This window comes from Lepisosteus platostomus, chromosome 3, assembly GCF_059453375.1.
Source record: "Lepisosteus platostomus isolate fLepPlt1 chromosome 3, fLepPlt1.hap1, whole genome shotgun sequence".
Classification (NCBI taxonomy): Eukaryota; Metazoa; Chordata; class Actinopteri; order Semionotiformes; family Lepisosteidae; genus Lepisosteus; species Lepisosteus platostomus.
Genome location: NC_142613.1, coordinates 586212 through 611594, shown reverse-complemented (window position 1 = coordinate 611594; position 25383 = coordinate 586212). Strand labels below are relative to the sequence as shown.

The 25383-nt window shown below is 51.6% G+C and overlaps 3 protein-coding genes and 1 long non-coding RNA gene across 8 annotated transcripts; 2 read left to right on the top strand and 2 right to left on the bottom strand.

Moving 5' to 3' along the window:
* Window positions 1-1034: 1034 nt before the first annotated feature.
* LOC148673963 (uncharacterized) lies at window positions 1035-13376 on the bottom strand. The gene is made up of 9 exons (XM_088623613.1): window positions 13176-13376; window positions 10472-10588; window positions 7919-8182; window positions 7061-7321; window positions 4780-5043; window positions 3922-4182; window positions 3008-3162; window positions 2069-2199; window positions 1035-1468 (listed from the first exon to the last, which is right to left on the bottom strand). The coding sequence occupies exons 1-9, from the start codon at window positions 13258-13260 to the stop codon at window positions 1303-1305; spliced, it is 1704 nt and encodes a 567-aa protein (XP_088479739.1). The 5' UTR covers window positions 13261-13376; the 3' UTR covers window positions 1035-1302.
* Window positions 13377-16133: 2757 nt separating this feature from the next.
* LOC148673962 (uncharacterized) lies at window positions 16134-19722 on the top strand. The gene is made up of 2 exons (XM_088623604.1): window positions 16134-16357; window positions 17326-19722. Exon 2 carries the CDS (start codon window positions 18148-18150, stop codon window positions 18646-18648), a length of 501 nt encoding a protein of 166 aa, XP_088479730.1. The 5' UTR covers window positions 16134-16357; window positions 17326-18147; the 3' UTR covers window positions 18649-19722.
* Window positions 19723-20538: 816 nt separating this feature from the next.
* Window positions 20539-23193, bottom strand: LOC148673961 (uncharacterized). 5 transcript variants are annotated; one of them, XM_088623601.1, is made up of 2 exons: window positions 23060-23193; window positions 20539-21736 (listed from the first exon to the last, which is right to left on the bottom strand). In XM_088623601.1, the coding sequence occupies exon 2, from the start codon at window positions 21664-21666 to the stop codon at window positions 20695-20697; it is 972 nt and encodes a 323-aa protein (XP_088479727.1). In that variant the 5' UTR covers window positions 21667-21736; window positions 23060-23193; the 3' UTR covers window positions 20539-20694. The 5 variants fall into 5 exon arrangements, with proteins under 5 accessions (XP_088479727.1, XP_088479728.1, XP_088479726.1 ...); XM_088623602.1 differs by lacking the exon at window positions 23060-23193 and adding an exon at window positions 22882-23006; XM_088623600.1 differs by lacking the exon at window positions 23060-23193 and adding an exon at window positions 22697-22964.
* Window positions 23194-23476: 283 nt separating this feature from the next.
* On the top strand, window positions 23477-25287 carry LOC148673960 (uncharacterized). Its single transcript, XR_015933203.1, has 2 exons — window positions 23477-23973; window positions 24107-25287. It is a non-coding gene; the product is annotated as an uncharacterized LOC148673960 (long non-coding RNA).
* The last annotated feature ends 96 nt before the right edge of the window (window positions 25288-25383 follow it).

The window sequence follows — 25383 nt, the reverse complement described above, 5'->3', positions numbered from 1 at the left end:
GGTAGTGTACAGTGTACAGTGTTAGTCTGCTGTGTGGGGTGTGCAGTGTACAGTGTGGGGTGTACAGTGTGCTGTGTTCAGTGTGGAGTGTACAGTGTACAGTGTGCTGCAGGCTGTGTGCAGTGTGCACTGTGCAGTGGTAGTGTACAGAATACAGTGTTAGTCTGCTGTGTGGGGTGTGCAGTGTACAGTGTGGGGTGTACAGTGTGCTGTGTGCAGTGTGGAGTGTACAGTGTGCTGCAGGCTGTGTGCAGAGTGCAGTGTGCAGTGGTAGTGTACAGTGTTAGTGTGTTATGTGGGGTGTGCAATGTGCAATAGGGGGTGTACAGTGTACAGTGTGCTGTGTGCTGTCCGCTGTGTGCAGTGTGGGGTGTACAGTATACAGTGTGTAGCATACAGTGTGCTGTGTGCAGTAGGGAGTGCAGTGTACAGTGTGCTGTGTGCAGTGTGTACAGTGTATAGTTGTACAGTATGCAGTGTACAGTGTGCAGAGTGTTGTCTGCTCCTCTTCTGCCAGACTCACACTTCCATTAAAGGTGACAGTGCAGTATGGAAGACACTCTGTAGGCCTCACACTGGGGCTGTAAAGTCACAGGGCAGTGTCAGTCAAGTCCTGCAATTGGCTTTGATCTGAAGCCCAAACTACCTGCTAATTCACATATACTAAATTGGTGTGTGGAAGAATTCAGTATTCGGTTCTTTGTTGCCCATCATAATTTTTTCTATGGGGTGACAGCTTTGCCAGTGCAATGACATGTTGAAAGGCATGAGGAAAGGCTTTAAATCTATCTGACATGAAGTCTGTCCTAGATCTAGACAAACAAGACATTAGCTGGTTCTAGCGGTGTTCAGTCCCGGTCCCGGAGTAGCCCTCTCTGTGATGGTTTTGTTCCGTCTGGGTTTTACTCCAGGTGCACAACTGTTACCCCATTTCTAACAGTTATAATCTGGAGTCAAAGGTCATGGCATTCTTACCCATATTAAAGCAGGTTAAAGAGTATTAGCATAATGTCTGCAAATAAAAAACACACTAATTTAGTTATGCAAGTCTATATTCTGATTTTTTTTATGAGACAGAATTCAGTATAGTATCAGACAGTATAGTGCAGACAAAATATAAAAGTACCATACCAAAGATAAACCTGAGATCTCAGATGAACCTGAGATAACAGTGTGTGATAGTAGCTGGCGACATGACTGTTATTTAATGACTAAATCTAGAAGCCCAAGGAAAGTCACATATTGCGAAAAGCCTGGCAAGCTGATGCCTGGAAGATCTTCACCTCTGTGGATGTGCTGTTCTCATAAAGTGGTTTCGCATATCCTCCTGAACTTCAATTTGCAGGACGCATCGTACCAGGCGTCCTGAAAGGTGTTGTGAATGCCAATGTGCACGCAGTCCTCCCCCTGCGGGTCCACCTGGCTCCAGTTGTCTGGCTCCCTGCCCCCCAAGACACTGGCCCAGAACCTGAGAAGAACAGACACTGGCTCACCCTCTGTGCCTGCGCTGTGGACCGAAGCAGAGCTTGAAGCCACCCATCAGCTGCCATCAAGAACTGAGTTTGCACGTTTTTGTCATTTGGAATCCACAATAATCCTTTGTTCTTTACCTGCCCGATCTGGAATTATTCATCGGTCCTCAACTCGACCTCTGACCCACAAGGCGTGTGCCCCGGCGGCTGGCTGGGGGCCCCCTGTCAGCACACTGTGCAGGAGAGTTAGCTCCCACTGCGGCAGCTGCCTGTCCCTCACGGACATCGCCTCTGCAGCGCCTCACACACAAGACTCGGTCCAGGCTGCAGCCTGTCCCACTAACTGGGAGAAGTCTACCAGCCCTTTGCCCTGAAGACCACGTGTGGTTGTTGTTGCCGCATGTGTCAAAGGTGAGATTTTAGTCATATATTTGAAGCTGAAAACATCATTAGATAATTATCTCTCAGCAGTGTGTCTCACTCAGTTGAGGTCAGTTGTTCTGAGCCTCTTGAGTGACTGTAGTCCTCACTCAGGGGCGGCAGTGGTAACAGAGGAAGTGAAGAGCTCCAGACTGGTCAGGGAAATATGATCTTACGTTGTCCGTGCATCGAGAGACGTGTCGTCCACCCATCGCCAGGAGCCCTCTGCAGCCAGATCGTTCAGCCCAATCCAGTAAGAATCGTCGTAAGAGCGGATCTGTTCGGCAAGCTTTGACGTCAGGAATTTCTAAAATACAACAAAACAGTTGGCACTGCTGGACTGCAATCTGCAGCAGGGACATCCAGAGACAAGTAAATCCATATTTAGGAAACTTTCGATTCAGGATTGCCATACTCCAGTTTCAACTGCTCCTCTGACGTTGGTGTCCCTGTAGAAAGACAGCAACAGTGCCCACTAACCACAGCACACCAAACCCTCTTCTCCTGAAGGAATGCCCAGGCTTCGCCAAGCTTGAGAGCAGAGGAGCTGAAGACAACATCAAAATTCACCCCCACCACCACATCCACACCCAGGTTCAGACCGTCAGAAGAAACAGGCCAATAGGTTAAGAACAGTCAGTGACGCTCATTCATCTCAAAATGACTGGCAGTGCTGCATGTTTGGGTTTAGTTTTATATATGAGTGCACGTTACAGACACTGTTCTGCACTGAGGTATACAGCACCTCCTGCTGATCATGACAAGAAATAACACAAGCAAACAAAGCCAGGAATGAATCTACTGTCCATGAAGGTTGCACTGGCTGGTTGAGTGCATATTTTCTTTAAAGCACAAAGCAGTGTGTTTGGGTGTTGAGGTTTTTTTTATTTCCTATATATTCATATAAGTGTAGCCTACTCTGTTTAGCCTTGCTAGCCTGCCATCATACCATCCCTGTAGACAACTGCCTTGAGAAATACAGTATCAGAGCAACCAAACTGGAACTGACCCTCCTATCCCATAACAGAGGTTCCCAAGGTACTGAGTGAGGGGTCTTATGGTGCGACAGGCCTGCAGCTCAGAGATATCGTCTAGAAATGTGGCGTCTCTCCCACCTGCTCCTCTTGGCTCTTGATGATCACCAGGCTGCCCCCTGCAGACGCACATCTGTCACGGCTGGTCCCCCAGCTCTCCTTGTCACTGGAGAAGAAGTAGCACTTCCTTCTGAACAGCTCCCAGTGGTCCGGACACGTTTTCCTGGGTTTTGCCTCTGTGCAGCAGGAGGAGGAAAGATCTGAAGTCTCCATGTAGATGGACAAGTGGCATTAAAGATAATATTGTTTCCATCTCAAGATTAAAACATCCTGCTTTCACGACGTGAAAGCTATTGTATGTGGACCACACAAAGATAGAATTACAGTTTTTAATCTATTAACATCCATACAAAATTGCCAAGGAGTTCTTTAGATCTTTTTTGAGGATTTGGACTTCAGTGGGGTTGTATAAGCGCTATATAAGTGTAAGCAATTATTATTATTATTTATTTTCCCAGGTTTATTTGGAGCCACTACTGAGAGCCCAGACTGGCCTACAGCTGCAGCCTGCCACCACACTATACTGCGACACAGGGGAAAGTCTCAGAGACATGCATGTCATCTAGCTCCCTGCCTCTCAGGGCCCTGCTGCACGAGGAACTGGGTGTGATGTGGACTAACTTGGAGTAACGTCCTGGTGTCAGGAAGAGCATCACAGCACCTTGAACCATAACCCTAATGCTAACTCTACCCCTCACCCTACCCACAGGGGGCATCACAGCACCTTGAACCCTAACTGTAACCCTAATGCTAACCCCACCCCTAACACTAAATTCATTGCAACCTCCAGTGTCCCCCACACTTGGGCACTGCCAGCTCTAACCCCCAGCTCTAACCTGCTTCGCACTGCTGTGGCCCAGAGGCGAATGGCTGTGTGTTTTCTGTCATCGTCACGGTGCCCCAGTGCAGCAGGTCTTTCACAGACGCACCCTCACCTGCGAGAGTTTTCATCAGAGCGGAGAGGGTGTCAGAGAGGTTGTCCAGTTTAATGCGCAGGCTGCTCTGGTCAGTCAACACGTCCAGCTGGTGCCAGAGAGAGGAGCTGTTTTCTTTCACCTCAGAGAAGCTGCTGGATAAGCTGGCCAGGTCATTCTGCAAAGTCCTGAGCTTTGCTTCCAGCTCCTCCTGGTCGCTCTGCAGTGAGGAGTAATTCAGAGCAGCCCGGCTCAGGTGCTCTTCGGCTGAAGCCCTGAAATCTTGGGAGAAAGGTGAAGCACAGAGTGAACAGAGCAGATTGCAGAGTCCTTGAGCAGATAGCATGTTGAGTTCAGTAACAGATGTCATCATTTTTGCAATAAGAAATAAAAAAGCAGGAATATTGTCCCTGTCGAGTCTGATTAGGATTGAACGCTACTGGTTCCTCTTTTCTAGGGATTATTTACACGGAGGAGCAGCAGCAGGTTACTGAGCTGAAGCTACACTGTCAGTGTCTGGACTGTAGCTGCCTCTGTGCTCCCTGACTGGACAAGTGACTCTTATTAGGAGACTCTAGTAGGATCTTGTCCTGTGTGAATCTCTAGGCATTTGTTTGGCTTTGGCAGTTGGTTAAAGAAAGAATCATAATAAAGTCAGAACAGATCTCAATGGAGCAAAATTTAACTGGTGTATTTACTGCTACTGGGGAATCAGTGTTCAATGTGCTTCTAAAAGCTATATTAGATAGTCTAATCTAAGTGAATAACAGTACCTCAAGGAAAGCGCCAACACTGTTGTTAGACTGTATGCTCGTGCCACTAAACTGAGCAGTCTTGCAGTCCTTCAGGCTCTGCCTCACTCTTTCACAATGAGCTCACCTGTGAGGGTTCGAATGAGAGCGGAGTGGGTTTCCGAGATGTTGGTGAATTTAGTCTGCAGGCCGCTGTGCTTGTTTTTCAGACTTTCCAGCTCGTTCCACAGCAAAGAGCGATTTTCCCTCATGGAAGAATACAGCGATGTCACGCGGTCCAGCTCACCCTGCAGGTGCAGGAGCTCCACTGCCAGCCTCTGCTGCTCCTCCTGCAGCACTGAATAATTCCAGGCCAGGCCGCCCGCCGGCCCTGGGCCACTGCTCTGCGCATCTGCATGGGAGAGCCCAGCACACTGCTTTACACACACGCTGCACCAGAGAGCCCAGCACACTGCTTTACACACACGCTGCACCAGAGAGCCCAGCACACTGCTTCACACACACGCTGCACCAGAGAGCCCAGCACACTGCTTTACAAACACGCTGCACCAGAGAGCCCAGCACACTGCTTCACACACACGCTGCACCAGAGAGCCCAGCACACTGCTTCACACACACGCTGCACCAGAGAGCCCAGCACACTGCTTTACAAACACGCTGCACCAGAGAGCCCAGCACACTGCTTTACACACACGCTGCACCAGAGAGCCCAGCACACTGCTTCACACACACGCTGCACCAGAGAGCCCAGCACACTGCTTCACACACACGCTGCACCAGAGAGCCCAGCACACTGCTTCACACACACGCTGCACCAGAGAGCCCAGCACACTGCTTCACACACACGCTGCACCAGAGAGCCCAGCACACTGCTTCACACACACGCTGCACCAGAGAGCCCAGCACAATGCTTCACACACACGCTGCACCAGAGAGCCCAGCACACTGCTTCACACACACGCTGCACCAGAGAGCCCAGCACACTGCTTCACACACACGCTGCACCAGAGAGCCCAGCACACTGCTTCACACACACGCTGCACCAGAGAGCCCAGCACACTGCTTCACACACACGCTGCACCAGAGAGCCCAGCACACTGCTTCACACACACGCTGCACCAGAGAGCCCAGCACACTGCTTCACACACACGCTGCACCAGAGAGCCCAGCACACTGCTTCACACACACGCTGCACCAGAGAGCCCAGCACACTGCTTCACACACACGCTGCACCAGAGAGCCCAGCACACTGCTTCACACACACGCTGCACCAGAGAGCCCAGCACACTGCTTCACACACACGCTGCACCAGAGAGCCCAGCACACTGCTTCACACACACGCTGCACCAGAGAGCCCAGCACACTGCTTCACACACACGCTGCACCAGAGAGCCCAGCACAATGCTTTACACACACGCTGCACCAGAGAGCCCAGCACACTGCTTTACACACACGCTGCACCAGAGAGCCCAGCACACTGCTTCACACACACGCTGCACCAGAGAGCCCAGCACACTGCTTCACACACACGCTGCACCAGAGAGCCCAGCACACTGCTTCACACACACGCTGCACCAGAGAGCCCAGCACACTGCTTCACACACACGCTGCACCAGAGAGCCCAGCACACTGCTTCACACACACGCTGCACCAGAGAGCCCAGCACACTGCTTCACACACACGCTGCACGGGGTTTTGATGGACCAGTGGCATTAAAGATAATATTGTTTCCATCTCAAGATTAAAACATCCCGCTTTCTACGACATGAAAGCTATTGTATGTGGACCACACAAAGATAGAATTACAGTTTTTAATCTATTAACATCCATACAAAATTGGTTCTTTTTTGAGGATTTGGACTTCAGTGGGTTTGTATAAGAGCTATATAAGTGTAAGCAATTATTATTATTATTATTATTTATTTTCCCAGGTTTATTTGGAGCCACTACTGAGAGCCCAGACTGGCCTACAGCTGCAGCCTGCCACCACACTATACTGCGACACAGGGGAAAGTCTCAGAGACATGCATGTCATCCAGCTCCCTGCCTCTCAGGGCCCTACTGCACGAGAAACTGGGCGTGACGTGGACTAACTTGGAGTAACGTCCTGGTGTCAGGAAGAGCATCACAGCACCTTGAACCATAACCCTAATGCTAACTCTACCCCTCACCCTACCCACAGGGGGCATCACAGCACCTTGAACCCTAACTGTAACCCTAATGCTAACCCCACCCCTAACACTAAATTCATTGCAACCTCCAGTGTCCCCCACACTTGGGCACTGCCAGCTCTAACCCCCAGCTCTAACCTGCTTCGCACTGCTGTGGCCCAGAGGCGAATGGCTGTGTGTTTTCTGTCATTGTCACGGTGCCCCAGTGCAGCAGGTCTTTCACAGACGCACCCTCACCTGCGAGAGTTTTCATCAGAGTGGAGAGGGTGTCAGAGAGGTTGTCCAGTTTAATGCGCAGGCTGCTCTGGTCAGTCAACACGTCCAGCTGGTGCCAGAGAGAGGAGCTGTTTTCTTTCACCTCAGAGAAGCTGCTGGATAAGCTGGCCAGGTCATTCTGCAAAGTCCTGAGCTTTGCTTCCAGCTCCTCCTGGTCGCTCTGCAGTGAGGAGTAATTCAGAGCAGCCCGGCTCAGGTGCTCTTTGGCTGAAGCCCTGAAATCTTGGGACAAAAGCGAAGCACAGAGTGAAGAGAGCAGATTGCAGAGTCCTTGAGCAGATAGCATGTTGAGTTCAGTAACAGATGTCATAATTTTTGCAATAAGAAATAAAAAGGCAGGAATATTGTCCCTGTCGAGTCTGATTAGGATTGAACGCTACTGGTTCCTCTTTTCTAGGGATTATTTACACGGAGGAGCAGCAGCAGGTTACTGAGCTGAAGCTACACTGTCAGTGTCTGGACTGTAGCTGCCTCTGTGCTCCCTGACTGGACAAGTGACTCTTATTAGGAGACTCTAGTAGGATCTTGTCCTGTGTGAATCTCTAGACATTTGTTTGGCTTTGGCAGTTGGTTAAAGAAAGAATCATAATAAAGTCAGAACAGATCTCAATGGAGCAAAATTTAACTGGTGTATTTACTGCTACTGGGGAATCAGTGTTCAATGTGCTTCTAAAAGCTATATTAGATAGTCTAATCTAAGTGAATAACAGTACCTCAAGGAAAGCGCCAACACTGTTGTTAGACTGTATGCTCGTGCCACTAAACTGAGCAGTCTTGCAGTCCTTCAGGCTCTGCCTCACTCTTTCACAATGAGCTCACCTGTGAGGGTTCGAATGAGAGCGGAGTGGGTTTCCGAGATGTTGGTGAATTTAGTCTGCAGGCCGCTGTGCTTGTTTTTCAGACTTTCCAGCTCGTTCCACAGCAAAGAGCGATTTTCCCTCATGGAAGAATACAGCGATGTCACGCGGTCCAGCTCACCCTGCAGGTGCAGGAGCTCCACTGCCAGCCTCTGCTGCTCCTCCTGCAGCACTGAGTAATTCCAGGCCAGGCCGCCCGCCGGCCCTGGGCCACTGCTCTGCGCATCTGCATGGGAGAGCCCAGCACACTGCTTTACACACACGCTGCACCAGAGAGCCCAGCACACTGCTTTACACACACGCTGCACCAGAGAGCCCAGCACACTGCTTCACACACACGCTGCACCAGAGAGCCCAGCACACTGCTTTACACACACGCTGCACCAGAGAGCCCAGCACACTGCTTTACACACACGCTGCACCAGAGAGCCCAGCACACTGCTTCACACACACGCTGCACCAGAGAGCCCAGCACACTGCTTCACACACACGCTGCACCAGAGAGCCCAGCACACTGCTTCACACACACGCTGCACCAGAGAGCCCAGCACACTGCTTTACACACACGCTGCACCAGAGAGCCCAGCACACTGCTTTACACACACGCTGCACCAGAGAGCCCAGCACACTGCTTTACACACACGCTGCACCAGAGAGCCCAGCACACTGCTTTACACACACGCTGCACCAGAGAGCCCAGCACACTGCTTCACACACACGCTGCACCGGAGAGCCCAGCACACTGCTTCACACACACGCTGCACCAGAGAGCCCAGCACACTGCTTTACACACACGCTGCACCAGAGAGCCCAGCACACTGCTTTACACACACGCTGCACCAGAGAGCCCAGCACACTGCTTCACACACACGCTGCACCAGAGAGCCCAGCACACTGCTTTACACACACGCTGCACCAGAGAGCCCAGCACACTGCTTCACACACACGCTGCACCAGAGAGCCCAGCACACTGCTTTACACACACGCTGCACCAGAGAGCCCAGCACACTGCTTCACACACACGCTGCACCAGAGAGCCCAGCACACTGCTTTACACACACGCTGCACCAGAGAGCCCAGCACACTGCTTCACACACACGCTGCACCAGAGAGCCCAGCACACTGCTTCACACACACGCTGCACCAGAGAGCCCAGCACACTGCTTCACACACACGCTGCACCAGAGAGCCCAGCACACTGCTTCACACACACGCTGCACCAGAGAGCCCAGCACACTGCTTCACACACACGCTGCACCAGAGAGCCCAGCACACTGCTTCACACACACGCTGCACCAGAGAGCCCAGCACACTGCTTTACACACACGCTGCACCGGAGAGCCCAGCACACTGCTTTACACACACGCTGCACCGGAGAGCCCAGCACACTGCTTTACACACACGCTGCACCAGAGAGCCCAGCACAATGCTTTACACACACGCTGCACCAGAGAGCCCAGCACACTGCTTTACAAACACGCTGCACCAGAGAGCCCAGCACACTGCTTCACACACACGCTGCACCAGAGAGCCCAGCACACTGCTTCACACACACGCTGCACCAGAGAGCCCAGCACACTGCTTTACACACACGCTGCACCAGAGAGCCCAGCACACTGCTTCACACACACGCTGCACCAGAGAGCCCAGCACACTGCTTCACACACACGCTGCACCAGAGAGCCCAGCACACTGCTTTACACACACGCTGCACCAGAGAGCCCAGCACACTGCTTCACACACACGCTGCACCAGAGAGCCCAGCACACTGCTTTACACACACGCTGCACCGGAGAGCCCAGCACACTGCTTCACACACACGCTGCACCAGAGAGCCCAGCACAATGCTTTACACACACGCTGCACCAGAGAGCCCAGCACACTGCTTTACAAACACGCTGCACCAGAGAGCCCAGCACACTGCTTCACACACACGCTGCACCAGAGAGCCCAGCACACTGCTTTACACACACGCTGCACCAGAGAGCCCAGCACACTGCTTTACAAACACGCTGCACCAGAGAGCCCAGCACACTGCTTCACACACACGCTGCACCAGAGAGCCCAGCACACTGCTTTACACAAACGCTGCACCAGAGAGCCCAGCACACTGCTTCACACACACGCTGCACCTGAGAGCCCAGCACACTGCTTTACACACACGCTGCACCGGAGAGCCCAGCACACTGCTTTACACACACGCTGCAAGGCGTGCCACACTGACACACTGACTGAGGTGAACATGGTGAAACACAGCAAAGCCTTTACACGCCAGTTTGTCACCCACCCTTCCACATCTGAGGCTGAACAGAAAAGCAGCGTTCTTCATGCTGGAATCTGTGCATACCTGTAACTACACTTGAGTGAAGAAGCTCGAACAGAGTGACCGGCATAACGCAAAAGTTGTACTAGCTGTACCATCTTTCAGGAGTTTATAAACGTTTATAATCTGTTGAACCTGGAATGAGGAGGACGAGGAAGCGCAGAGCACTCGAGTTCGGCAGCTTGTACTCACACAGGACCCCCAGGGCTGTCCCGCCCACCACTAACAGGGCGCAGAGGCCAGTCAGGAGAAACAGCAGCGCTCTGTCTGAGGCTTCAAATCGCGGCACAATCTTTGAAGACGAGGAGCCTGTCAGTCACACGCGAAAGAGGAGGAAAGGTCAGGAGAGTAAAAGACCCAGACTCAAGCCCTGCAGCCCACAGCACTGACCGGGGGAGAGCTGCGTCCAGCCACGGTGAGGCAGTGCAATGTGTGGATGTGCCTATGGTTTGACTGGTCCTGAGTCTTAGTGCAAAATTAAAACACTTAGTGTCAGGTGCCTTTCCCTGCCTTTCATCTCTTACTTTTTAAGACATTACCCCAAAAATCTGAAAGATGCATTGATTGACTGAATATTTACTGTACTCTTTTTTCAAGGTTAGTATCATCTATTTTTGTTGCAACCCCCCCCCACCGAATAACCAGCTGTGTGTCTTCCTCATCCTCATCACAGCCTGCGGCTACAAACCCTGTGACCGCACACAGGAGAGAGAGGAAGAGCAGGCCGACCCCTCCGACTCCCCACCTTCCTCTCACACCACAGGGGGCGCTGTGTGAGGACCAGCTCTGACTGGAGGAGAGGAGCGTCCTGCACTGACAACCCGGGAGCCACTGGGGGCGCTGTGTGTCTGAGAGCTGAGAGAGCCCTGGCTGGCTATTGGTGCTCACCTTGTGGGGAATCCCAGTCACAGCCGGCTAGAGATATAACCCAGGCTCGAACCTACGACCATGGTGCTCAGCGTCTGCTGGGACAACTGCATTTATCTCCTCACTCAGTGTGAATTTTGTGCTGAGTCTAGTGTAGGGATTTACAGCTAAGGACTAGACCAAGCAGAGCAGCAGTAAAAATAAGATACAGTACCCCGTTGCCTCACCCACACTGCTACAGTAGCACAGAAACAAAAATACTTCTTTTTCTTGAACAATATGAGTTGAGGCTGTAGCCCATTTTATCATGTCCCTCCTTTTTCAAGTAACTGGCAGAACCATGCAAATACAACGCCGGTGAGCCAAAGAGCCAAATTTTCTTGCTCAAGTGCTGCTTCAGGATGTAAATCCAAACAGATGCTCTTTACTACAAGGGAAACAAGTACATAGAAAGGAGAGGGACAGAGACACAGGGGACAGAGACACAGGTGAATTTAGTATCGAGGACTGTAAAGAAGAAATTCTCCCAAACAGCACCTGAGATCTGGCTTGACGTAACCGTGAAGGTTTTCAAGGAAATCGGCAAAGAGGAAACTCTGAAGAACAAAGTGAGAAACTCCCAGCCAGCATGAAGGTCAGGAAGAGAACAGACCGGCCTCTGCGCTGGCTGTACCTACAGTCCACGTCACATCAGCCCCCCCCTCCAGCTCAGGCTGACCTGCACCCCCAGCCCTCTCCTGAGACGGGGGCTGCTGCTTCCTGGCCGGGATGCCATCCCTCAGGATGGGGAGTAAGGAAAATCCCAGGTGCTTCCCCAGGGCAGCCTGGTGCAGTAGTACTGAGCCAGCTCTCTGGGTGGCATCTGTAAATCTCCCCAGATATGAATATCTACATTAATCTACATCATCACACTTATTCTTCATCTCTGTTCTGCTTTTTCTTCTCCACTTCCACATTCCGCCAGGAAGTTCAATGACCTTTCCCACAACAATGCCTTCGAGCGGCTTGAGATTCACGCTGCTCACTCTTGGCAGAAGATCAGTAGGAACAGATAACAGGTCACACAAGAACACTGTCACCTGCCCGGATGAGTGCTTTCTACAGAAGAGGGAGAGACAGAGACCAAGCCTCTCTGGAGGACAGAAGGAAGAAGAAAACAGATTCTCTCTGTGGTAAAAAGGAAAACCATGAGTTTAACATCAATTGTGTTAATTGATAAAGCAGCTGTTATCAGTATCTTAAACAGTGTGAATATTGTGATCTCAGTCAAGGTCTAATGACAGTAATGGTCAAGAATGATTAAAACAACTTTGAACAGAACATCTACCCTGAACAAGATCCTTAACAAGAATATGAAAGCAGTTACAAGTCAGAGGCCATTCTGTGCATCACGTGTGTTTGGAAGTTAGTAGCTAATCGATCTGAGGATTCAGGATTCTTCTGCCTCCTGAAAGAAGCTAGGGTACCAGCTCTGAAGGGTGACTGACTGATTGAAAGGATGACACCCCCATGTGTACCCAAGCAGCTCCTGTCTCCAGGACATGAGAAAATGACTAGTACATAATAATGCCAGGGCTGGCTGCCAGAGGGGCACAACCTTTGGGCTTTAATCACTGTGCACTTAAATAAAAAAGTTGGGGTAATCACATTTAGGTTTAGGGAAAATAGAGTTAGTGTAACCCAGGTAAAGGTAACTGGGTTAGGGTTATGAAACTAGGGCTAGGTTTAGAAGGGGGTTAAATGACAATAGCAAAGAGGAAATGGAGAGAGAGCAGCCATTCCTGGTCCCATGGTGGAGTGAAGACTCCAGAGAGTGTGCTGTTGGCACGAACTGAGACAAGAGGAAAGGCAGCAGTAAGCAGTAGTCTGTGAGGTGAAACCAATTCTCAGTGTGTTAAAAAGTTTTTTCCACTCAAGGTGGTAAAAAGCTTTCTCTGCATCATTTGAAGATGGGGGATTAGAAATTGCATTTATAATTCACTGTGAAGGAACAAGTCCTAAACTACACAGCCACAATAGTGCTACTCACCCTTCGAAAAGGACCCCTCCAGGTACCCAGCACACATCTCCTCCGAAGACCCCGACAAAGTAGCATCAATACTGTGAAGCTCCATGACCAGCACTGCTGAGCTCTCTGTCTGAGACTGCAGGACAGCGATCACTCTGCTCTTACACTCACTGTCTGTCTGAGACTGCAGGACAGCGATCACTCTGCTCTTACACTCTTACATCTGAGATTGCACGATTGAGGAAGTTCTTGCCTTTATACTGAAGACACCAGGCTAAGGAAGGATGCTTACACTTTTATTTTTCAGGAAACATGTCTTCTGCTTTCTAAAAAACTGCATAATCGAAACTTTAATGAAAAACTCGTTACGCCTGGCCTTCTCCCAAGTGCTCTGTGGGGAGGATGTCTTCGGTGGCAGTGGTCGTGTATAGACTGAGGATGAGTCAGTGTTATTCATCCCCTCCCTGGCCTGATCTGCACGGACCTCAGGAGCACAGCTGGACCTGCTGGTCTCTTGGCCAGGACACCAGGAGAAGTAACAGATAAGATCACTTTAGTATCTTATAGCCATTGTATCTTTAGCCATATACAATTTCTTGCTTTAGGAATTTGCCTTTTCACAGACCCCAGCTTGCTCTCCATGAGACACACAGACAGGGAGAGAGAAGCTGGGGGTCAGAGCGCAGGGTCAGACATTTATACGGCGCCCCTGGAGCAGTTGGGGTGAAGGGCCTTGCTCAGGGACCCAACAGAGTAGGATTCCTCTGTGCGCCATGGGATTTGAACTGGCAACCTTCCAGCCACAGGTGCAGATCCTTAGCAACAGAGCCACCGCTCTGCCCAAGGTTACTGAGAGACGTGATACTGATTCGCCCAGAGGGGGCGCTCTTTCTCCCTGCCACCTGCAGCTGAGTTCCACAGCAATCTCGCAGAATGCGGTTGGGTAGGATGGAGGCCTGGAGCCATGGAAAGTGTAGGTGATAGGTGGATTGAGGGTCCCCCAGAGTCCGGAGCTCTGCTTCATTCCAGGGTGCAGTGCAGGGCTGAGGGGTCCAGCACAGCGGCCAGGCCGGACACTCCCAGCCGGGTGGTCATTCTCTAGTCTGTCTCCGCAGCCTGGACAGCCCTGGACAGCCCTGGACAGGGCCCCCGGGAGGAGCCCAGGAGACAGGAAACCAGGAACAGGGACAGGAAGGGCTCCGCTGTGAAGAGGCAAGCATCAACGCCAGACCGCAGAGACACTTCACCGCAGGGGTGTGCCGGCGGTGAGGTGGGGGGAATCACAGAGCATGGCGCTGCACAGACCTGGACACTTTGTCTATTTTGTCATGTGAATTGGAGGTTTTAGATAGATAGATGATAGATAGATAATACTTTATTAATCCCGTAGGAAAATTGATGTGTTACAGCAGTCCAGCCCAAGACAAGGAAAGACAGACATCAGAATAGCTATAAAACAAAAGACAACAAAATAAATAAAATTAAAAAATAAATACATAGGTGTGTGCAAAATGTGATGATCATAGTCACTGTAAAAACAATAAAATATGTGAAAAATGTGCATAGTTTTATACAGACTGATTGTCCAAAAAGTACAATGGAGTAAACATGCTGTCCATAGAGGAGCAAATGAAGGGCTAACAGTCCTAGCCTAGGGCAGCGTTATACACCCTGACAGCCGCCGGGAGGAAAGACCTGCGGAAACGTTCCCTTGAACACCGGAGCTGGAGCAGTCTGTTACTAAAAGTGCTCCGCTGCCCAGTAACAGTCCCGTGAACCGGATGAGAGGTGTTGTTCATGATGGCTGTGAGCTTGGTCAGCATTCTCCTCTCAGCCACCAGCTCCAGGGAGTCAAGGCTCAGCCCCAACACAGAGCCAGCCTTCTTGATAAGTTTATTGAGCCTATTTGCATCTCTTGTCATGATGCTGCTACCCCAGCACACAACAGCGTAGAAGATGGCCGCCGCCACCGCTGATTCATAAAAAATGTGTAGCAGTGTTCCACACACTCCAAAGGACCTGACCTGAGGACCTTACAAGTTACTGTGAACATTTATCTTTTATTGTGATTTCAAATGCACTCATCAATGAGTCTCCGGAAACCAAAGTTATACCTAAATATAACTCATGGACAATAGTTTTATCAGAGCTACAAAAATAATTTCTTTGCTCTAGCAGAAAATCAGAAAAGAGTGCCCAGACGTCTTCCTGGCCTGAAAGGTGTGCCTTACACAGATTATGGGAAATTTATCTCTTGAGTCTCCCAAACAGAGGGTATTGCACTGTGTGTTTCAGCTCCTGAAGTAAACTTGTATACCCACTGCTGTATTTAATAATAAGCAGTTTAACCAGGACCAGAGAAAACAAGTGGTAAGTAAGCTCTTCCTGTAAACAAGAAGAAGGTCTTTATGCAGAGAGTGGTGGGTGTCTGTAACAAACTGCAATATTGTCTACAGGCCCTGGGATCCCTCAAGGAAATGACTGAGGGACATTCGTTACTCAATACACTGGTAGTTGGTTTGTGTTATCGAATTAACTCGGAAGTGCGCATTTATTTTTAGAAAACGCCCGCTTTCTCGTTTAATTGCTTTCCTTAATCGGTTCTGGAAAACAGTTCTAGTTCTGATGAGCAATCAAATCAAATACAACAGCAGTAGTTATTTTGCCGTCTGAGCTTGGCTGTCTTCTCAAGAGGCCAGTGGGAAAGTCTCTGCTACCCGAGATCGGTTTTAATCTTTTATATCTCGCTGACCGTAATAAACTGCAATTATATCGAATTATTCCATCAGTTGAAATGCTTAATTGCTAAAACCCGTCGCCTTCCCTCCAGCTGTTTATAAGATCTGGTCATCTGGTTACATTACTTTAGAGTTTTCGTTTTTACACGTATGTATTCATGTATGTTAATACCCGTGGGAAGCTTATTAAAAGACCTCGAGGGGTTGCTAACCACGTAAACGGTATGAGCTTAACACTCGAAACGGAAGATTGCTTGAGCAATAATTTGCAATGAGTAGCTGAGATGACTTCACAGAGCACCAAAAGAAGGCGTCTCTTGCTTTTCATTTTTCAGAATGGAAACCTTAATCCATTTCTTCGCAGAAACAGGATCCTGGGTAGGAACTGAAGTCCCGGAACTAATGTCAATTCGAGGGTGTGGAGAGGGGAGGCGCATTCTTTTGACGGAGCGCAAACTTGGAAAGGTATGTCTTTTGTTTACAGACTGTAACGATTTATCGCCGACATTATATGGAATTAAATATTTTTTTAAACGGCTCTTGCGCTTGTTCTACGACGGCTCCCCTTTTCGTCGGGCTGGGGGACCTACATACAATGTGGGGTTTCCCCACGTGCAGAGCCCCCCACAGTACCTGCCTAGAAACCGCACGTGACAATAAGTTTGCATGTTGCGGCCGTAAAGAAACATTGATTATGTATTGAAGTTCTCTAAACCTCTCGCGATTCAATTTGATCACCGCATCTTTTCGCCTGCGTCATATTACCTACAATAATATGTTTGCATCGTTTAGCACAATAGTTTCTGGGGGGAAAAAACATCAAACACAAAAGTCGAATCGATGTTCTGCTCTGTCCTCCGGGGACTGAACTAAAGCTGAGTTACAGCTGGGCGGACCGGAGCTGAAGTGAAGTAACGTTTGATGTTATTATTCCACTATAAATCCTTATTACGCGCACGGTCGTGATTTCTGTCTTGACATCCCGTGTTGACATTTGACTCTGCAGTTGTGTCATTAGAATCCACGCTTTGCGCTTTTTCTGAAGCGCTATTTCACTGCTGCTATTTGCGACACTCAACACGTCCACACCGACTGTATTAAATGGTTGTCCAGGACTGCTTGTGGAAATATTAAATCAAAAACGTAAAACTTCACTTAAAAAAATTAAGTGAAAGTGATGAAACCAAGGTTCAGTCACGTTGTGGTCTCTGCATCTCGACTGTTGCAGAATGAAGGAGAGAACGAGGAGCCCTCTGATGGTATTTACGTGTTATTGGAATTGTATGTGTAACACTGTAAGACTGAATTCCTAAGGTCCAGATACAACTCTCGAGCCTGACCCACAGACCCAGCAGTGCTGGGGTGTTCCGGCTGCGCAGACGCAGCCAGCTGCGAGCAGGTGGGAGCACTGAACTGTGAACTTTGTCTGGCAGGTGGCTGAGCTGCAGCAGAGACAAGCACGGTGGGGCCTCAGGTGTCAGGTGCCGAGCTGTCTGTGAGAGGAGTAGTGAGGTGACTGAGCTCAGTTCCAGATGGAATGAAAACCCAGAGCCCGGCCAGCTGCAGACCCAGGGACGAACAGCCTCAGAGTCCTGGAGGAATTTCAGAAAGCCAGGGCTCTGGCAGAGTGCTGTAGGGGTGCTGTACTCTGGCGCACGTGCCTGAAGAGAGGGAGCGGAGTTTGTCTGGTTACTGCAACAGCCATATCGCCCTGCAGCTCACGACTGGGAACCCACTGATGCTCAGCAGGTCAGTATCTGGATGGGAGACTCCTGGGAAAGACTAAGGTTTGCCGCTTGAAGAGATGTTAGTGGAGCCAGCAGGGGGCGCTCACCCTGCGGTCTATGTGGGTCCTAATGCCCCAGCATAGTGACAGGGACACTATACTGTAAAAAGGCACCGTCCTACGGATGAGACGTAAAACCAAGGTCCTGACTCTCTGGTCATTAAAAATCCCAGGGCGTTTCTCGAAAAGAGTAGGGGTGTCCTGGACAAATTTCCCCTTGGCCCTTACCAATCATGGCCTCCTAATAACCTCCCTCTCTGAACTGGCTTCATCACTCTGCTCTCCTCCCCACTGAGAGCTGGTGTGTGTGAGAGGACTGGAGCATCATCCAGGTGGGGCTGCACACTGGCGGTGGAGGAGGGGATCCCCAGGACCTGTGAAGCGCTGTGAGTGGAGTGTCCAGCTGTATTAGTGTGAGGAGGTATTAGAATTCATTATCGCTGAGAGCAGCTGCGGGAGGCAGGGATCCATGGCAGACTCCCCAGCGGGTGCAGGGAACAGGGGGCCGGCGGTCTCACTGGGTGAGCGCGAATCGTACAGAGCTGCGCCGGCCAGGGACAGGCCGCACCCCTGCGCCGACTGCGGCAAGAGGTTCCAGAGCCGCGCCCACCTGCAGGAGCACCGGCGGGTGCACACCGGCGAGCGCCCCTTCCCCTGCGCCGACTGCGGCCGCGGCTTCACCACCCGGCACAACCTCAAGCGGCACCAGGAGATCCACGCCAAGGAGCGGGCGAGCTTCTGCGCACGCTGCGGTGTGCTGTTCTGCCAGCGGCACAGCCCCGGGCGCAGGCGGGCGGGGCGCCCCGTCACCAAGAGGCGGGCGCAGCAGGCGGGGCGCCCCGTCACCAAGAGGCGGGCGCAGCAGGTGCAGGTCAAGGAGGTGCATTATGGGGCAGAAGAGCAGCGTGTGCCGGGGGTCAACAGGGTGCTGGGAAAACAAGTGGCCTACGAAATCGAGGTGGTGCTGTAATAATAATAATAATAATAATAATAATAATAATAATAATAATAATTAATAATTGCTTACACTTATATAGGGCTTTTCTGGACACTCCACTCAAAGCGCTTTACAGGTAATGGGGATCCCCTCCACCACCACCAGTGTGCAGCCCCACCTGGATGATACGACAGCAGCCATAGTGCGCCAGAACGCTCACCACACACCAGCTATCGGTGGGGAGGAGAGCAGAGTAATGAAGCCAATTCATTGCTGTAGGGCCTGGGAAGCGCGAACACCCTGCTCCTGCCCGGACGGGCGATGACGTACGATACACACCGAGGCCGCTGGAACAGAAAGGATCCAGTCACAGGGCAGGAAACACCCATCTGCAAACAGCATAGGAAAGGGAAGAACTGTACGGTGTGGGAGATCCCCCTTGAGCAACGTGTCCTGGAGGACCCACACATTACGGGGTTCCTGCACCCTATTTTTTCTGACCTTTAACCAGTGGGGAACTGTGAGTCCCGGGCTGCCTGTACCTGCTTGTGCCTTGTCAGGCTGCCCTGTTACCTGCTGTTAGGCGACAGGAGACTAGAGCTGCACATCTGCCTTCCATCCTCAGCCATGAGGGGAAGAGAGACCCCTCCTTACCCCTCACAGGCCTGCCGGGGAGCCCACCAACTGATCTACCTCACAACTGGCCTCTCGGACTCCCGCTGCTGTGAGAGAGAGAGGGATGCGGCCCAGACCCGTGTCTGCGCCTCTCCCACTGTCCCACAGCCAGCAAGAGCAAGGGACCCGATCCAGGAAAGCTCGGGATTTCCTCGGGAATCTCTTCCCACTGGCAGCGGCTGCTTTTCAACTCGGGAGCCCGTACACATCCGCCTTGCCCGTTGCGCACAGCGCTGGGAGACTCCGGACGGAATGAGCTTCAGGGCGCCGCTCGGCCACTGCAGCTTGAGAACAGCCGAAGTAGCTGCTTTCACGGAGTGGGCCTCGCTGTCTTTATCTGTACTTTTAAATTTGCCTTGATGTTTTTCTTAGTTTTGGAATTAAACCAGTTTATTACTAATGAAAAGATAAAAGTTTTTGCAGTAAAATGAAGTGGTGTGTACTGTGTGTTCTTGCTACAGAGTTCAGCCCCGGCTCTCATTGAAGCTGAGCTCTGCGCCTCCTGAGACTGTTTCGGTCCTGAACCGTTACTACAGGTGGACGCTTTTTCAGTTCGGGTGCTGTTCATTCATAAATCTTTTTGTTTGAGTACAGTACCCTCACGTGTCACATGCTGTACTGAAATGGAAATACCAGCCCATGAAGGCCATGAAACACAGAGGAAGTGTTCGCTCGGTCACTTTTTGAGTAAAGCTTTAAGGTGCCCACAGACTGGAAAAATGAAGGTGCAGACTGAAGAAGAGGCTTGCTAAATGTTATAATGCTCCTTGATCAATGAGTGACAATATTATGATTCCGTTTAGACAGGGCTGCTGAACAACAGGATGGTTCTCTGGAATTGACTGGAACAAAGTTTTTTTTTTTTTAAATGTAGAGTTTCAGTCTACACCCAACCAATGTGGGTTCACCAGATGTGTAAGACTTGGCATCGTGGTTTAGACAATGGTGCCACACAATCGGATAGGAGCAGCTGGTCGTTACTAATTGATCAGCAAAAGTGTGTTACAATCATGATCGAAAATTGAATTATTAATTTTAAAACTCATTTCTATTTCTCCTGCTATTCTGTAATTCATAAACATCAACTCCGAATGGGACTTTAGCTCTCTCGTGCTGCAGGAAATTCTTCCTCTTCTCTTCAGGAACAGCCCTGCGGGACCAGTTCTCTCCCTAAACTAGCACTTTAATAGCTAAACTTCTGCCTGACCCAGACGCTTGTCACACACTAAAGAAACAGCGCAGACGAGGGAACTTGGATCCGGGTTTAATTCTGAAAACGACAGTGATCTGCCGCCAGGCTGGAGAGGGAGTCCTGTAGAAAGGGTGTTAAAGTACGAGACCAGAAACGGGGAACAACCCTGCCTATCTGGGGCCACTGCCCGTCTGCTGGGGTGCAGCGGGGCCTCAGGGGTGTGTGCGCTCGTGCGTCTTGAGCGTGGGGGCGTAGGCGAAGCTCTCCCCGCACACGCCGCAGCGGTAGGGCCTGGCGCCCGTGTGCACGCGCTCGTGCACCTTCAGGTTCTTGGCGCGGGCGAAGCGCTTGCCGCAGGCGGCGCACTGGAAGGGCCGCTCGCCCGTGTGCGTGCGCAGGTGCTGCTTGAGCGTGGAGGAGTAGGGGAAGCTCTTGTGGCACACGGCGCACAGGTAGGGCCGCTCGCCCGTGTGCACGCGCTGGTGCACCTCCAGGTTCTTGGCGCGCGAGAAGCGCTTGCCGCAGGCGGCGCACTGGTGCGGCTTGCTGTCGGCGTGCGTCTGCTGGTGCTGCCGCAGGTGGCCGGAGGACAGGAAGCTCTTGCCGCAGAGCTGGCAGCGGTAGGGCCGCTCGCCCGTGTGGACGCGCCGGTGCTCCTTCAGCGACTGCAGCCACTCGAAGCCCTTCCCGCACTCCGCGCACACGTGGGGCTTGGTGCCCGGCGGGCTCCGCGTGTCCCCGCCGCCCGCGCCCTTGCCTGCGGCGCAGGCGTGGCCCTGAGCGCCCAGCCCGCGCGGGTCCAGCACCTGCCCGCACTCGAAGCAGTGGTACAGCCGCTGCACCCCGCTGGCCTTGGAGAGCCGGTCCGTCACCGTCACCACGGTGATGACCTTGCCCGTGCCCTGGCCGACCCCGCGACTGGGCGAGCCCTGCACCGGAGCGCGGCCGGGGGCTTCCTCCTCCTCCTCCTCCTCCTTCACCACGATGTGGAGTCCCTCGTACACGTTCTCGCCCTCCAACAGCGTGTCCGAGTCATCGGTGTCCGATCCGCCTTTGGAAGATGGAGAGCTCGGGCCTTCCGCTGCGCAACTCCCCTGTGGGTCCCGCGCCAGCGATATCTCCTCTGCCTCCTGCTCCTCTTTGATCTCGACCCGGTCTGGCTCGGGAGCGGCACCAGAGTCCATCTTACGTCTCTGCGTTCCACGCCGGTCACTCACAGTCCTCCCCGGTCACTCGTGTGTCCACTCCCCATGTCTGCAGGAGGGCAGAAGAGAGACCAGCCATGAGAGCAGCAGCAGAGTGCCGACAGCTCAATCACAGGGCAGTCCAGCCCTCCAAACCTGTTCTACATTCAGCCTCGTAACCTGCACAATATTTACTTCCACAAAAACAGTACTGAAGAGGTGTGATACTCCGGTGTCAAGCTAAATCTCATCTGGGTCTGTACTGTCTGAAGTTTTCCTTTTTCCTCCCCCTGATCTGCTAGTGCAGAATGATCACTGTGTGTCTCCCAGGAGGGGCTGCTGGGGCAGAATAATCACTGTGTGTCTCCCAGGAGGGGCTGCTGGGGCAGAATGATCACTGTGTGTCTCCCAGGAGGGGCTGCTGGGGCAGAATGACCACTGTGTGTCTCTCAGGTGGGGTTACTGGTGCAGAATGACCACTATGTGTCTCCCAGGTGGGGCTGCTGGTGCAGAATGATCCCTGAGTGTCTCCCAGGTGGGGCTCCTGGGGCAGCTCTCTGGAGAACAGCACCACCTCACCCTGTGCAATGAACAGTCCTCACACACTAACAAAAATGCAAACTGTGAAATTGCGATTGTCTGCAAAGGACACACCCACGTTTAATATAATTATACTTAATTTTGGTACAGGTGCTTGTCTCAGATAATTCACCCAGAGTCCAAATTCCAGGTCGACATCCTATACATCAAGCTACACTCGACTCTCCGATACAGACAGCATCACGCGGACTGATGTCCAGCTGAAGAAGCAAACGTACAGAATCAGTACAGAATAAACACAACTACCGCTACACTCGGGTTTTCACATTTCTAGTGTTTGTAGCCGCAGCTCACGTGTCGCTTAGGACGCTCTGGAACTCCAGCGTGTTGTTTGGAAGACCGTAACGAAAAAAATCTTCAATCTTTCAAACTGGATCTGTCTCGAAATGCATCAAAAACACCCCTAAACACACCGCACGACACCACAGACCTTGGCCAGCACTACAGCATCAGGCTACCGAAATCCGACTCCCCCCTGCAGACGGTTCTAACGTTACCAGGCCCGAGGGAAGACAGCCCAGGACACGAAGAGGAAGTGCTCTGAATCCATTTCCCCAACACCTTCCCCCGTCCCTCCTTCCGGAGAGGACCCGCAGGCTGCCTTGCTGCACGAACCTGCACGGCAGAGCAACTCGAACACAAAATAAAGAACGGCGCTCAGGGCGTCCCTGCAGCGCTGCAGACGGCGCATCTGCACAATCTGCACAAACTGCAGCTGCACGCTCTTCCTGCGCCGTGACCTCCCCCCGCAGCCGGCGCGCATGCGCAAGCGCAATAAGAATAATAATAATACCTGCTGTTTTTGTTTGCGCTTTTGTTCATTTACCAAATGTTCTTTATCAAGACTTGAAAGATTTGCTGAGACTGGTCAGAGGATGTGCTGGACACACCATCACCATCCATTACCAGGGAACCTGGAGAGCTCTGCGGGCAACGTGCTAAAAAAGGGTTTTACTGGTTTTACTGTTCGGACACTGACGACTCCGCCCCGGAAACCCGCGACTTTCCTTCTCGGATTCCGGTCCGCTTTTATCACCCATTGCTGCAAAATGAAATCAGGGATCAACAGCACTGGATCTCCTTCCCCAAATAAAAGGATCATGCAGGATTCCCCTTCCCGAACACACTGTAGCAGCTCCTGATAGACTTGATAGCGCTGGTGCGAGACGTGTATTCCACAGCATCAGAAGCCTTGTTTTAAACGAAGGATACAAATTTAATTTCAAGAGATTTTAATATCACCCTTGATGCAACATTCAACAGCTTGGGAACACTATTACCAACCATGGCCAACAATACATTTTCAGAGTACTTTACAAAAATGTTCAAATTCTATTACATGCATTAATACAAATAAATTAGTATTTGTGTGTATCTGGTATAGTGGTGAGCATAGCTGCCTTCCAAGCAGTTGACCTGGGTTCGATTCCCAGTCAATGCATTGGTGAATGTTCTTTTAGGGGCGGAGCGGTGGCTCTGTGGCTCGGGATCTGCGCCTGTGGAAGGAATCCCGCAGCCGGCAGAGGAATCCTGCTCCGTTGGGCTCCTGAGCAAGGCCCTTCACCCCAGCTGCTCCAGGGGCGCCGTACAGTGGCAGACCCTGCTCTCTGACCCTGGACAGCAGTCAGAAATGTGTGAGCAGGCGCCCCAGTGGCCAGTGGAAGGAGAGCGAGTGCAGTGTGAAACAGCCCTTCATCTGCCAGAAGGGTAAGAGCGTCCAGCCCCAGGCCTCGGAGTCAGGGAAGCTCCTGGTGCCAGAACTGACGGCTGCTGCTCAGTCACACGGACAAGGACAATTCCCTACGTTTGCCTCACCGCCTGTTGCCTTCCTTCCTTTCAGTGATCCGAGACGTCTTCCTCGTGGAGGAGGAGAGCTGGGAGGAGGCCCTGGGGCACTGCAGGCCGAGCTACTCCGGCCTCTCCAGCGTCATCTGGGAGGAGGAGCAGGAACGAGCCGGCAGCCTGGCCGCCCAGGCCGAGTCGCCCCACGTCTGGCTGGGCCTGAGCTGGAGCCTCCTGGGCCACTGGTTCTGGGTGAACAGGGAGCCCCTGCCGCTTCAGAAATGGAGGCAGGGCGGCCCACCCCAGTGCCCTCCCTCCCCGCTCTGTGGAGCGATGTCTGCTGTGGACCGCCCTTCGCTGCGAGGAGAAGCTGAACATCGGCCCCGGGTGGGAGCTAGCTTTCGCCCTCTAGTGTCAGCCCAGGAGAATACAGCACAGTTTCAGTGGGGCTCAAGTACAGTCTGACCACACACTGTGGCCATGTGCTAACGTGCATTAAATAACCTCTTTTAGTTGCCTTTGCAGCACAGACACCAAACCCAAGCCCAGAAATACTTAGGGAAGCCCCTTCAATATGATAACACCAGTGCTTAAGGCAACAATAATATTGGCCCATCTAGGTCCCGGCAAGACTTGCTCTCCTGCAGTGTCAACAGAAGGTCCGAGGGCTTCCTGGGATGAGCTCAAGGAACCGAGTGGCTCCAGCACGCTGTGGAAAGCTTGCCTGAACAGTCCAGTATCATGGATCTGAAGTAAATGACCTGTTCTCTAATATTGCTCTCCACCACCTGGACGGACACGTAAAGCTGTAGTGACAGTGACAGGCCTCTGATTTCTGTGAGGCGAGGACACTCACTGTGGGCCCTGTGGCTCGGTCTCTTTCAGGGGAAGCAGACTGAGCTGAAGCAGATCTGTTCAGCCAGACCATCTGGACCGGAATCTTGACCGGATCCTGGACTGGATTCTCATTGGCACACGCCTGCCTCTGCACACTCATCTTTAAATAACCTGACAAACCATTTGGCTAAAGTTATACTAGTTTAGGAATTACATCAACCTTCAAGACGCATTGTGTATTACCGATTTTCTATATTTCTCTTTATTCCAGGCAACATGAAACAAATGAGCAAAACAAATCCAGGAATGTTTGAGCATCTTAAGGAGGCACAAAATATCCTTACCTACCTCACAAATGTACTCTTTTCCCTTCCTAAATGAAAGAATAAAAATGTTACACTATTCTGGAAAGTTTCTGCACCACACTGGTAAAATCTGTCACATATAGCTGACAGAAGCTCAGGAATCGATCTGGTTTGCAAGTCTATAAATATTCAG

What these genes read in the sequence shown, in the direction of transcription:
- LOC148673963 (XM_088623613.1), bottom strand. Translation starts at nt 13,260, where the DNA reads ATGGAGCTTCACAGTATTGATGCTACTTTGTCGGGGTCTTCGGAGGAG. An exon ending in GGAGGGGTCCTTTTCGAAGG is followed by an intron (nt 10,589 to 13,175) that starts GTGAGTAGCACT and finishes TGTGACTGACAG; the next exon opens with GCTCCTCGTCTTCAAAGATT. An exon ending in TCAAGAGCCAAGAGGAGCAG is followed by an intron (nt 2,200 to 3,007) that starts GTGGGAGAGACG and finishes GTTGTATTTTAG; the next exon opens with AAATTCCTGACGTCAAAGCT.
- LOC148673961 (XM_088623601.1), bottom strand. Translation starts at nt 21,666, where the DNA reads ATGGACTCTGGTGCCGCTCCCGAGCCAGACCGGGTCGAGATCAAAGAG.
- LOC148673962 (XM_088623604.1), top strand. Translation starts at nt 18,148, where the DNA reads ATGGCAGACTCCCCAGCGGGTGCAGGGAACAGGGGGCCGGCGGTCTCA.